This window comes from Artemia sp. Qi Xiang Cuo, chromosome 21, assembly GCF_049724085.1.
Source record: "Artemia sp. Qi Xiang Cuo chromosome 21, ASM4972408v1, whole genome shotgun sequence".
In the NCBI taxonomy this organism is placed as follows: Eukaryota; Metazoa; Arthropoda; class Branchiopoda; order Anostraca; family Artemiidae; genus Artemia; species Artemia sp. Qi Xiang Cuo.
In genome coordinates, this window is record NC_142814.1 from 23,160,553 (window position 1) to 23,173,443 (window position 12,891).

Genomic DNA, 12,891 nt, shown 5'->3' on the forward strand with positions numbered 1-12,891 from the left:
GTGAATCAAATTTTTTTTTAGACTTTTAACTTAAAGTGTGTGGTATTGAATAAGGGTATAACCCGCCCCCATCATATACTTAAAAAAATAGACGTAATAGAAAAAAAAAACAATAAAAAAAAACAAGTGACATGACTCAATAGTAATCCAAACTTTTAAAAACGGAATTTTAATGTTAATCACTGTATCAAGAGAATTTGTTTATAATGCTGATTATAAATATATATACAAATTTTATTAATTGTAGTATTACTAATAAAAGGGTACGCGCCTTATAAAAATTTAACCGATTTTTTTTTTTTTTTAATTTTTTTTTAATAGGGGGGTAACCACCCCAAAAATTTAATTAATTTTATTTAAAAAAAAACCGTACGATTCAGCGTATAATAAAAATCTATTACACAGATTTCAAGCTCATATCTGCAAAAATCTGCAACTTTGTATTTTTTTTTGCCAGAAGAAAAATACGCGAATATAAAAGTTAGTTACGTAAGTTAATTTGTAAAGAGATCCATTTAGCAAAATAAAAGTAAAATTTTTATGCAAATAAAAGCTGCATTAACTAAAAAACGATCAGAAATTAAATAAAAAAAAAAGTTTTTTAAAACTGAAAGTAAGGAGCGACATTAAAACTTAAAACGAACAGAAATTATTCCCTATATTAAGGGGACTGTCCCCTTCCTCACCGCATCGCTCTTTACGGTAAAGTTTGACCCTGTCTCACAACTTTATTTTTTAACAATAAAAAATTTTAGCATAAAGAGCGAATCCTTATGATTTCAAATATATCAGTTTTATCAAGTTTAGCTTTACCGGTCAAAAGTGACGTGCCTGAGAAAAATTTGCCTTGTTCTCGAAAAAGGGAGAAAATACCCTCTAAAACTTATAGAACTTTAATGAAAATCAAACCATCAGAGAACCCTACTATAGAAGTTAAAAGCTCCTATCTGGAGACTCAGTCGAACGGAAATTAAAACTTCTAATGTCCTTTTTAAGTAACCCCAAAAAAAAAAATGGAGGGCAACTAGGCCCCACTCCCACGCTAATTTTTTCTCAAAGTCATCCACCCTGACATCGGAATTAGACAAACGCCGTTTATAGCAAGAGCCGGTGAAATTTAACCCCCCCAAAACTCTCACACTCTTTGTAACACGCAAGCTTTTCATTCAAAGCAGAAAAATATATCATGTTAGGAAAAAGCTGTATTTCTGAATGATAAAGAAGTGTTTTTCAAAACAATTAAAACTTGTAAACATACCTATGGTGGAGAGATTTTATTTACATAATAGAAAAAAGCGTGCTTTGACGTTTCTATCGAATATAGTCGTCATATTCTTAAGATTTTGTATTGTTGGAGGGGAGGGGGGCTAAGTCCCTCTGAAATTTGAATTTACTAGTAAAACGTTTTTCTTTATTTTTTTGGGGGGGGAAATAAAAGAATGAAAAGTGTACTCACATTGAAAATTGACAAATCCATTGTTTTAAAAAGTTAATAATATATGGTGTAGTATAAACAATGTCTTAAAACATAATGAAAATTGGGACGCAGTGTATGGACATTATATCAGGTTTTTTTTTAAATTGAGTACATTATAGCTTGGCAAGTTTTTTTTAGAAAACCGACCAATCAAGTTATTATATTGGACTAACCACCAACTTTCTCTAATCGACTGACACACAAAAAATCAATGTCATAATAAAAAACATGTCTGCCAACCCACATAGGGTTCATTGTAATAGGTCACTGGCCCGTGGTAAGGCATATTACGCAATCACGTTCAGTAGTGCATTCTAGCATACTACTTTCGCCCCCTAGTCAATACTTCGCTCTTTAATCCAAAGATTTTTTAGTACTTTCATAAGAGCTATTTATTCTAAGTAATGGCCTTTGTGATTAAGTGGTCATTTTTAAAGAAATGGAACAAAATTCGAACTTTAGCTTACAGAGCGAGGTATTGGCTAAGGGGTGAGCCCCCTAATATACGTATTAAAAATATATGAATATAGAAGTTCGTTACGTAAGTTAATTCGTAAGTTGCGCATATTTATTACTAATAAAAACATTCGTAAATAAAATTTAACAAGTTTCGAGAAAGCCATATAACCAAATAAAAGTAAAATTAATATACAAATTTTGTTTTAATTATTCATGTACGGTGAGCCAAAATCAAAACCTGCATTAATTCAAAAAAGTTTTTTTAACTGAAAGTAAGGAACGACGTTAAAACTTAAAACGAACAGAAATTATTTCGTATATGAAAGGGGCTGTCCTCTCATCAACGCCTCGCTCTTTACGCTAAAGTTTGACTTTCTCACAACTCTTATTTTTTTTAAACAATAACAAACTTTAGCGTTAAGAGTGAGGCATTGAGGAGGGGACAGCCCCTTTCATATACGGAATAATTTCTGTTCGTTTTAAGTTTTAACGTCGTTCCTTACTTTCAGTTAAAAAAAACTTTTTTTTTATTTAATCACAAAACAGGAACAAAGTTGTAAGTGAATGCGATGTTTTTCAGAGACTAGTATTCCTTTATGGAACTCTTTCACACTACATAATCAAACAGTTCATGGTAACGAACTGTAAGTAAGGAGTACCCGGCTCAATGATAACCGAAACTCTAAAAAACGAAATTTTGATACCAATAGATACATCAAAAGAATCAGATTTTAATTCTGATTTCAAATATATAAGTTTAATCTTACCTATCAAAAGTTATACGCCTGAAAAAATTTGGCTGATTTTCGAAAAAAGGGAGAAAGACCCCCTAAAAGTTATAGAACCTTAATGAAAATCACACCATCATATTCAGCGTATTAGATAACCCTACTGTAGAGGTTTCAAGCTCCTATCTGCAAAAATGTGGAATTTTGCCTTTTTTGCCGAAAGAAAGATCACTGATGCGTGTTTATTTGTTGTTTTTTTTCCCAGGGGTGATCATATCGACCCAATGGTTCTTGAATAGCGTTGGAGAGCTCATTGAAACGGAAGTTAAAGTTTCTAGTGCCCTTTTTAAGTGACCAAAAAAATGGAGGGCAACTAGGCCCCTTCCCACGCTCATATTTTTCCCAAAGTCACCCGATCAAAATTTTGAGATAGCCATTTTGTTCAGCATGGTCGAAAATATCATAACTATATCTTTTAGGATGACTTAATTCCTCGAAGCCCCCAGGGGGAGGGCTGAAATTTATGAACTTTACCCAATGTTAACATAAAGTATTGGTTATTGGGAAGTATACAGACGTTTTCAGGGGGAATGTTTTCTGGTAGTGGGGTGCCCTTTTTAAGTGACCAAAATAAATGCAGGGCAACTAGGCCCCCTCTCACGCTTTTTTTTCCCAAAGTCACCCGATCAAAATTTTGAGATTGCCATTTTGTTCAACATGGTCGGAAATATGATAAATATGTCTTTTAGGATGACTTAATCCCCCGAAGTCCCCAGGGGGAGGGCTAGAAGTTATGATCCTTACCCAATGTTAACATAAAGTATTGGTTATTGGGAAGTATACAGAAGCAACATTAGAACTTAAAACGAACAGAAATTATAATGTATGTGAGGGGGGTTCTCCCCCAAGTCAATACCTCGCTCTTTAAGCTACAGTTTTTTTAGTGCTTTAAAAAGAGCTATCTATTCTAATTAAACGGCCTTTGTGATTCAGGGGTTTTTGAGTCAAATTTTTTTTTTACTTTTAATGTGAAGAGCGTGGTATTGACTACGGGGAGAACCCCCTCATATACGTAATAACATATACGTAATAAAAAAAAAAACAAGCGATACGGCTCAATAGTAACCGAAACTTTTAAAAACGGAATTTGATGTCAATAAATGTATCAAAAGAATGTGTTTATAATGCTGATTCTAAATATATAAATTTTATTAAGTTTCGTATTGCTCATCAAAGGCTACGAGCCTGAGAAAATTTACCCGATTTTTTAAAGAGGGGGGGAAACATCCCCTACAAGTAAAAGAATTTCAATGAAAATCACACCGTCAGATTCAGCGTATCAGAAAACCCTATTACATAGGTTTCAAGCTCATATCTGCAAAAATATGAAATTTTGTATTTTTTGCCAGAAGAAAAATATACGAAAATAGAAGTTAGTTACGTAAGTTAATTTGTAAATTACGTCATAACCAAATTTAGAGACAGCTATTTAGCAAAAGAAAAGTAAAATTTTTATACAAATTTTGTTTACTTATTCAGTGACGGTGAGCCAAAATAAAAGCTGCATTAACTAAAAAACGATCAGAAACTAAATTAAAAAACACAAGTTTTTTAATCTGATAGTAAAGACCAACATTAAAAATTAAAATAAACAGCAACTGTTCTGTATATGAAAGGGGCTGTCCCATCCTCGACACCCCGCTCTGTACGCCGAAATTTGACTTTTTCTCACAACTCTACTTTTTAAAACAATAAAAAACTTTAGCGTAAAGAGCGAGGCGTTCAGGAGGGGACAGCCCCTTTCATATAAGCTATGGAATAATTTCTGTTCGTTTTTAGTTTTAATGTCACTCCTTACTTTCAGTTTAAAAAACTTGTTTTTTTATTTAATAAATAGGAAAAGATGCGTCAACCCAAATTTTATACTGGATAAATAATTTATCTAAAACTTAAGCGATGACAATACAAAGTGCAATTGTTTATGTAGCTCAAGAAGTCAAAAAGTGACTTTTAACAGTTTTTTTGTTTGTACATCTTATCTAGAGATTTTTTTCTGATGATCTTATCATTTATCCTGACAGGCTACAAAATTTTAGATAAAATAAAATTAAAAAACATAGTTCAAGTTTAGCGTTCGCCTAATCAAATCGAGTGAGTTTTTTTTTCTTTTTGTTTGACTGAACAGTTGAATAATATGATAATTAGGCCTATAGAAAAATTGAGTCAGTCGTGATATTTTGTAGGGACTGGATCCAGAAACCCTTTTGCTCTTTTTGTGTACCTGAAATATTTCATTTCAGAGAGGCCGGCATTGATTGCCCTATAAGGACATCTTAACGCAATTAAGCCCCATCTGAAAAGGATTCACGTTCATGGGACCAGACCTTCAAACTTGAAAACACCCTCCCGCTCCACTAACTCTATGTCTTTTGTTTGAATTAATTTCGAAATTGGACGTTTTAGTGACCCTTGATGCAAAAAGTCAAAGTCTTTAGACCAAACCAGATTGATCTTCAGGCAAATACAACGTGTAGTTTTGGAAAAAAGGAGAGGGAGGCAAGGGCGTAGCTCCAGGATTTTTATTAGGAGAAGGGGGGGGGGGCAAGAGGAGTCCATATCTGAATAGTCAAATGAAATCGGTTATGTAATAATTTTTTCTCCAATTTTTTTTTGGGGGGGGACTGCCCCCCTTATCCCCCACCCCAACCCCCAAATGACACCCGTGGAGGAAGGTTAAATTGAAAAAAGGCAAAGTAGAAAGATAAATGGAAAATATATGAAATAGTTAAGTAAATTATACATAGGTTTTAAGGGGGCTTGGGACTGCACACTTTCATCTCCCTTTATGTATGTGTATGGACCTGATGGTTCAAAACTAGATTTTCAGCCCAAAAATTGGATTTTTTCCATGCCTTCACTGATAACCAAAGTCCTAGCCGAGTGGATCGGTACGCTGGATTTAGGATTCTTTGTCCGAGAGGGTAAGGGTTCGAATCCTAGTCTGTCCAATTATTTGGTTTGGGACGGGGGTCAGTGGTGTGACTCTGTAAGCTCAGCCAGAGTCAACCCAGCTCTAAGTGGGTACCTGGAGAAATCTGGGGAAGGTAAACAGGAAGGGTGTGTGAAAGCACAGGATGGTTGACCCCTAATCCCCCATTGCACTTCCTGGTTGAAGGGCCAAGAAACGGAGATCAGCACCGCCGGTAGCGACTGTAAAGTCCAATGCCGGATTCTTTACCTTTTTTTTATCTTCACTGATAAGACTCCTAGAAAATTCTTAAGAAGCCTCGCCCTCTTTTTGAAGCTCTCTGAATACTTTTGTTTCAAAAGATAGATAGATGGATGGGTATTTTTTGCAAAAGCATCCACAAGCTTGTTCCAACAAACATAATAATAGAATATTCACAACTCTTAACACATAAATGAACATTCCAGCAATCTATACAAAAGAAAAAACAATATTAACTACACTTGGTCCACAACTCCCTATAATTTCAAATGTCTTAAGCCACTAATAAGCATCAAAACTTTTACTCCAGATCACACTTAACCACCATTCTTTATCTACTTTCCCACGCCCAAAGAAATTACCTTTTAAATTTTTCAGTGGTTCACACTCGCTCATTAAATGGAAGACATTTTCGCCTGCACATCGATGCATTGAGCATGAATATGGACCCTCTTTTCTGAAACATTTCCAGCACACTTTTTTCTAAGTAGCTGGTACTTGATTGCTTCCTCTTAGTATTTCCAGTTTTCACTTTCTACATCATTAATAATTTGATAACCTATGTCAAACACTTCCATTTGGTCGAGAGAGCTAACAGTCAACATTTCACCTTGATCCACCATGTGTATGATATGTTAAAACGTGCATGTAAACCAATTGTCTACCGTACTCAAGCTTTTTCTGAAAACAACTTGAACTGTACTTAAAATCTCATGCTTTTCCGGAGATTTTTTTTTTTACTTAAATTCTATAATTTACATCAAAGTTCCCCTAATGAAGGTCTCTTAGTATCCCTTTGTAGTTCCCATGATACTTTTATCTCCTATCTTGGGAAATAAGGTCACTACCGAGACATTCCACTGACCAGGGTGCTTGACGAGGTGAATGATTACTACAAATATGGTAGTAATTTCTTTTTTTGTTTTTCTTGTTGGTTTAGCACTGAGGATGACTTGGTGGAGGTCCTTCTCGAAATATTTGCTTGTTGTTCGTCTTCATGTTTTGCCAGTTGCTCGCAAAATCCTTGTTTTCTCACCCTTTTTTGGTTTTATTTTTCATTTATTATTTCCTTTCCTCTCTTAGCTTCATATGAAGTGCATCCTGATCTCTATTAAGTAGGTATACCGTCCAGACCTTGGACTGATCAACCTCCCGTTTTCTTTATGCAATTCTAAACTTCTCCTGTACTGACAGTTTACAAGAAATCATAATCAGGATCAGTCATTGTGTGAGACGACTCAATTCAAATCTAAGTGGCAAGCTCTATAAGTTGTTTTTCTGTTTTTTTTCCTGCTTCTAGTTGAATGATCTAATCAACTTGGATGATCTAATAAAGTTGAATGATCTAATGAAATATACGAGGAGTAACTGTTTATTGATTAATATTTAAAAAAAATTACATGATTTTTTCTACTATTAAAAAGGTAAACACTGAACTATCTTTAACAGCTGATGAATATTTAATATATAGGGTTTCAAAATTTAAATATTTAGGTGTAATCATTGACGAATTATTGTCATGGAAAGAGCATGTAAATTCATTATCTATATATTATCTATAAAAATTACAAGAGGAGCTGGAATTTTGTATAGACTTAAAAATTTCCTTCCGCAAAAAGTTTTGCGAACCCTCTATTTTACTCTTGTTTATCCTTATATGCATTATAGTTGTTACGTTTGGGCTAATTCTTTTTGTTATAATTTAAAGAGAATTCAAATTTTACAAAATAGAGCTGTAAAGTCAATTTATTTTAATAGACTCGATTCTAAAGAAGTTTTTCTTAAAATCTCAGTTGCTAAAAGTAAGGCAAATTTATCAGCTCCAAACTGCTCTTTTCATACATATATACTTGATTGGTCTAGCCCCTGCAGGACTAACACTACTTTTCCTTTTTCATTTATTGCCATATTATCACGCTTATGCAAAGGCATTATGTACAAATTTTTCTCTTATCTTGGATATTTGTCATATGCAAAGAACAGCTTTTCCTATCAAATTCGTTGGAGTGAAATTATGGAACAGTATTCCACTGGAGATAAAAGATTCTGTTTCAGTTCCGTCATTTAAATATAATTATAAGAAAAATCTTCTTTATACTATTAAAAATAAATATTTTTTAGGAGGATTCTCTTTTATTTAGCGTACAGTGCCTTTTTTCGTTTTTTTTTTTTCAAAGTTTGTTTGTTTGTCAATTTGTTGTTTGTAATAATTAGTGATAGTATTTTTATTAATATTCGAGTTCTCCAGGGACTACACGTAGGCCCTAGGGATCATTGATCAGTCCTTCTTTTTCTTTAAGTTTGTTTGTTTGTCAATTTGTTGTTTGTCAATAATTAGTAATAGCATTTGTATGAATGTTCGAGTTCTCCAGGGACTACATTTAGGCCCTAGGGATCATTGATCAGTCCCTGAAGTTTTGTTTTATTTGTGTGTTTATATTGAATAAAGCCAAAGTTCCAAAGTTTTTAGTTAATTTGACCAAGTTTCTACAGAAGGGATACTGTTGATTAGATTTTTTTAAGCAATATCAAATTTTCCGTGACCTATTTCCAAAACTTTTTGTGAACCTCACCTCTACAGGCTATTTTTATCTCTCCGCTTCGACATTTCAGGCCAACACGGTTGATCCAACCTTTTAATTATGCTTACTTCAGCATCAAAGCACATTATAGACTAAAAACTTTTTATTTTTCTAATAAAGACTGTTTAGTATAAAAAAGATCCTATTGATCCTAAAGAATTATCGTATATTTTTTAATTTGATTTGATCCATGCTCAGGTTCATATTTGTTATTTAAAAACACTTGAACACAAACAAATCTTATAACTAATAAAAAAACTACAGAACTACGGAATAATAAAACAAACAAAGAATAAAAAAAGAAAAAGAATAGATGCAATGAGTCTAAAATGTTCCTAATTTTACTCCCCACAGTAAGAGGTAATCAAGCATTCAAAGAAGGGTACTAGCACGGGTACCCAAAAGACTCATGGTTGTTAACGGGTTAGCCGCAACTTCTTATATTTTTTCAAATTATGCTTTACGTGTATGTTCTTTAAATTTTTTGTTGAAACTTAAACGCCTATCAATGAATTACTTTACACAAAATTATAATATCTTCTTAGCTGCTGATTAAGTGTATACTTGAAAGAAGAAAGAGAAGAAACTGATGAAAATTACTGTAGTCTTACAATTAATACTAAATAGACAATTAAAAAGATAATTGATTTCTTCTTTGTTTTTATTAGTCATTTTCTAATATTTTCAATAAAAAACAAAAAGCAGTGTTAAAATATAAAGTTTGTTCTTTCTGGAATGCAAACTGTACTCAGGTGTAGAGGATTAAGCGTTAAACCTGGCAGCCTCTTCCATTGTAATTTTAGTTCTTTCTAATTTTTTTCCTGCATCCCCCTACAAAGTTATTTTTTTAGTCTTATTATGTAAGCTAGAAACAAAAGGACAACTTCAAATAGAACATGTTTGCCGGTAATGGCCAATTTTCTAATATCTTTTTTGGAAGTAGAAGGCTTTAGATAGTAGTATTATAGGTTGTAACGGAGTTCCAGGGCCTCTATTGAGCATCAAATTGGGCACAGTTATTGGGACATCAAATTGATAACTGCTCTCCAATACTTTTTTATAGAACCTATTTTCCCCGATAATATGCAAGAAATTCTTATTATTTTCTAGGATGAGAGAGCTTTACCTTTTCTTAGTGCTTTTGGTAGCAGTGAGATGCCAAAAACAGACAACCAACTTGGATGATGAAGCTGAACAATTTTTGGAAAACAATACTGAGCCTTATAATATGGCCATGAATGATATGATGATTAAACGGTGGGCATATATTACAGATGTAAGGCCGGAAACGGAACAGGAAATGGTAAATTGGCGTGAATATATGCTCTTTTTAAGGCGTTTTATGTAATGCTTTGTTTACTATATAAACAATAGAGGAAACTTCATATTTTATGATGGTATTCCAGCAGTAGATTCTTTTCCTGCATATTTAGAGGAGAGAGAAAATGAACTGATTAGGGACCAAGGAGGATCAAGTTTGAGTGTAGATCTGGTATCTGTAGCGAGCGATGTAGTAGACAGGCCAATGAAAGAATGTGGCTATGACTTGGTATGGTTGCTCCCATCCAGGTAAGTGAAGTCTGGGAGACAATGAAAGGAATGAGAGGAGGGTATGCTTTACGTATAAATGGAATACCAGCCGCACTTTGGAAATGGTGGCAAGTGTGGCAGCTACTTTTTATAGCAAGGACATTTTCTGTGTAGTAGATAGTGCAGAATGGCCTTTGTCTTGGGCTACGTTATTCTAACGCAGGGTTCTGAAAAAGGCTATATTCCTATAGATCAGATTTTTATTTTATTAGGGATGATTGGGAAACAAGTTACGAGAAAAGAGGCCAGGCTATTTGTTGCATTTTGAATTTAAAGGAGCGTTTGACGGAGTGGATAGAAGCTTAATAATATAGTCGTTTTTAGCCCTAGGGCTACAAAGCATATGGTTAAGGTTATAGCATCTATGTATAATACAGTTAAAATTGTAGTACGGGTAGGTAAGGATTTTTAGGGAGGAGGACTTTAATGAGTAGGTAATGATTTTAAGGAGGAGGACATATATAAGGAGGAGGAAGATTGTAGTACGGGTAGGTAAGGATTTTTAGGGAGGAGACATAAGAATTAAGTGCACGAGACATAGTAGGCTAATTAGTATGGTTAAATATTGGGAAAGGGTGTCATCAATAGAAGATAATAAGCCACTTAAGTAAACATTTTTAATGATGTTTCAAGATAGGAGGAAGGATTTGTGGCCAAATCAGGTGAAGAATATATTAGACCAAGCAGTGCTAGGTAATTGCTGGGATGAGGGAAAAAGGATAAGAGGGATGGTAGGTCTGTATCTAAGCTAGTTGATTATAGGTTAAGGTCTGAGGAAGTTCAAGTTTGGCAAGCTGAGAAAGCCGCCTCACCGGCCAATATGTGGAGGTCAAGGAGAACTGAGGTGAAGAAATTTATCTAAAAATGGGATCAAGTCCGCAAGATTTAAAATCAGTAATGTCTGTAAGGGGGAATTTTATGCATCTTGGAGGACAAAGGAAACATTTAGGGAGGGCTACATTGAGGGATTTGTCTTACAGTTGCCCTATGTGTGGAGAGATAGGTAAGTCTTTGCATCATTATTTTAGGGGAATGTAAGGAATTGAAGGAATTACGGCATGAAATATTTGGGAGAGAAGTCGGGGGGATTGATTGGACTATGGAAATTTTGAAAAGTAGGTATTATTTAGATATAGATAATTTTGGAACGTTCGTCCGAGTAGGTATGAGGCATCGTGAAGCTTTTCTTGAGTAATCAGTTTTAGTGTTTTGTCAGTTTAGTTTTTTTCTTTTTTTTGTGTCATCATGGCCCAATAGGGCTTTCTTGTGAATAAATCTATGCATGTATCATACATCTCTAGCCACCGGGCCCGGGCACTCGGCACGCAGCATGCTTCTATATATAGATTGTCACTGTCGCTTGTCTTCTAGCCGCAGACAATTTGAAACAAATTGCTGTCTTTTCATACTGCAGTTTTTTCAAAGATATTTGATTATTAAAGCAAGTCCAATTTCTAAAAACGACATCTACTAGGTTCCGAACCTTTGGTTTTCTTTTTTAAGGTTTTTGAAATGTTGAAATCTCTTGTTAAAATATATACAAAAATTTTTGCAATTACCAGTTTGTTGCTGTTTACGCAATTTAATGTCTTTTCATACTCTGTCTTTTCAAAGATATTTGATTATTGTTAGTATACGTTGCTAGAAATTGGATAAGTCCAATTTCTAACAACGATTTCTTCTAAGCTTCAAACTTTTGGTTTTATTCTTATTGTTTTTGAATCATTGTAATCCCTTGTTAAAATACATACAAATATTGAAAATGAAATGTGAAATGAAAATGAAATTGAACAATGGAACTCAAGGTTCCAGTAATAATTGAGAAGTGCATGAGCTATCAAACACCTTAGATTCTCAATTTTATAGATTATGAGCAGGCGTTCAATTCTGTTGATAGAAAAGTTTAGTGAAGGTCTTATCTTTGTATGATATGCCAGAAAAATACATTAAAGCGATTAGTGCTATGTGCGAGAATAACACTGCTGCGGTTAAGGTAGGAAATGAGGTTAGCAGCTGGTTTCGTGTTAAATCAGGAGTTAAGCAGGATTGTGTTCTATCCCCCTTTATATGGATCAATTTGATAGACTTTGTCTTAAGGAGCACAGGAAAGACAATGGGAGAACATGGAATCAAATGGGAAGGAAACATTTTCCTGGACTTAACCTATACTGATGATTTAAGCGTCCTAGATGAAAGTTAGAGCAAAATGAATGAACTTTTAGATGTTTTGCGAGTTTGGGGTGCTAGAATAGGTTTGAAAATTAATGTTAAGAAGACTAAGTCACTAAGGCTAGGAATAAGCGAAGATACAAACTTTACCTTGGGTAACGAAAAGATTGATTGAGAAAGAAAACTTGAGGAGAAAGATTGAGGACAGCTTTACTTACCTTGGTAGCGTTATTAATAAAAACGGTGGGAGCAGTGAAGATGTTAAAAATAGAATGGTCAAGGCTCAGAGTCTTTGTTCACATTAGAAAATTTTTTGGAAGAATAGGAAGATAAATCTGCAAACCAAGATTGGAATATTAGAAGCTACAGTGATGACAGTGGTCAAATATGGTTCTTGAAGCATCGGCGCTCCAAAAAATGGCCGATGATTTGCTTGATATTTTCCAGAGAAATTACCTACGGATTTTTCTGGGTATCTGGCTGACTGACCGTATTTCAAACAGTAGGCTGTACGAAAAATACGGTTCAATCCCGCTTTCTAGGGCTATAATGAGAGAAAGGTTGAGATGGCTTGGGCACGTTCTGCAGATGAAGAATGACAGTTTGTCAAAGATTCTCCTTTTTGCCCACCGTCAAGGGATAAACGGAAAGTAAGTC

The 12,891-nt window shown here is 34.2% G+C and overlaps 1 protein-coding gene across 1 annotated transcript in view; it reads left to right on the forward strand.

The window, feature by feature from the left end:
* The first annotated feature begins 4,793 nt into the window (after window positions 1–4,793).
* Window positions 4,794–12,891, forward strand: part of LOC148939355 (angiotensin-converting enzyme-like) — a 402,696-nt gene continuing 394,598 nt past the window's right edge. The window contains exons 1-2 of the mRNA XM_089107028.1: window positions 4,794–4,815; window positions 9,586–9,778. Coding sequence (XP_088963154.1) covers window positions 9,587–9,778 — 192 coding nt within the window. The 5' untranslated portion in view covers window positions 4,794–4,815; window position 9,586. The remainder of the gene's footprint in view (window positions 4,816–9,585; window positions 9,779–12,891) is intronic.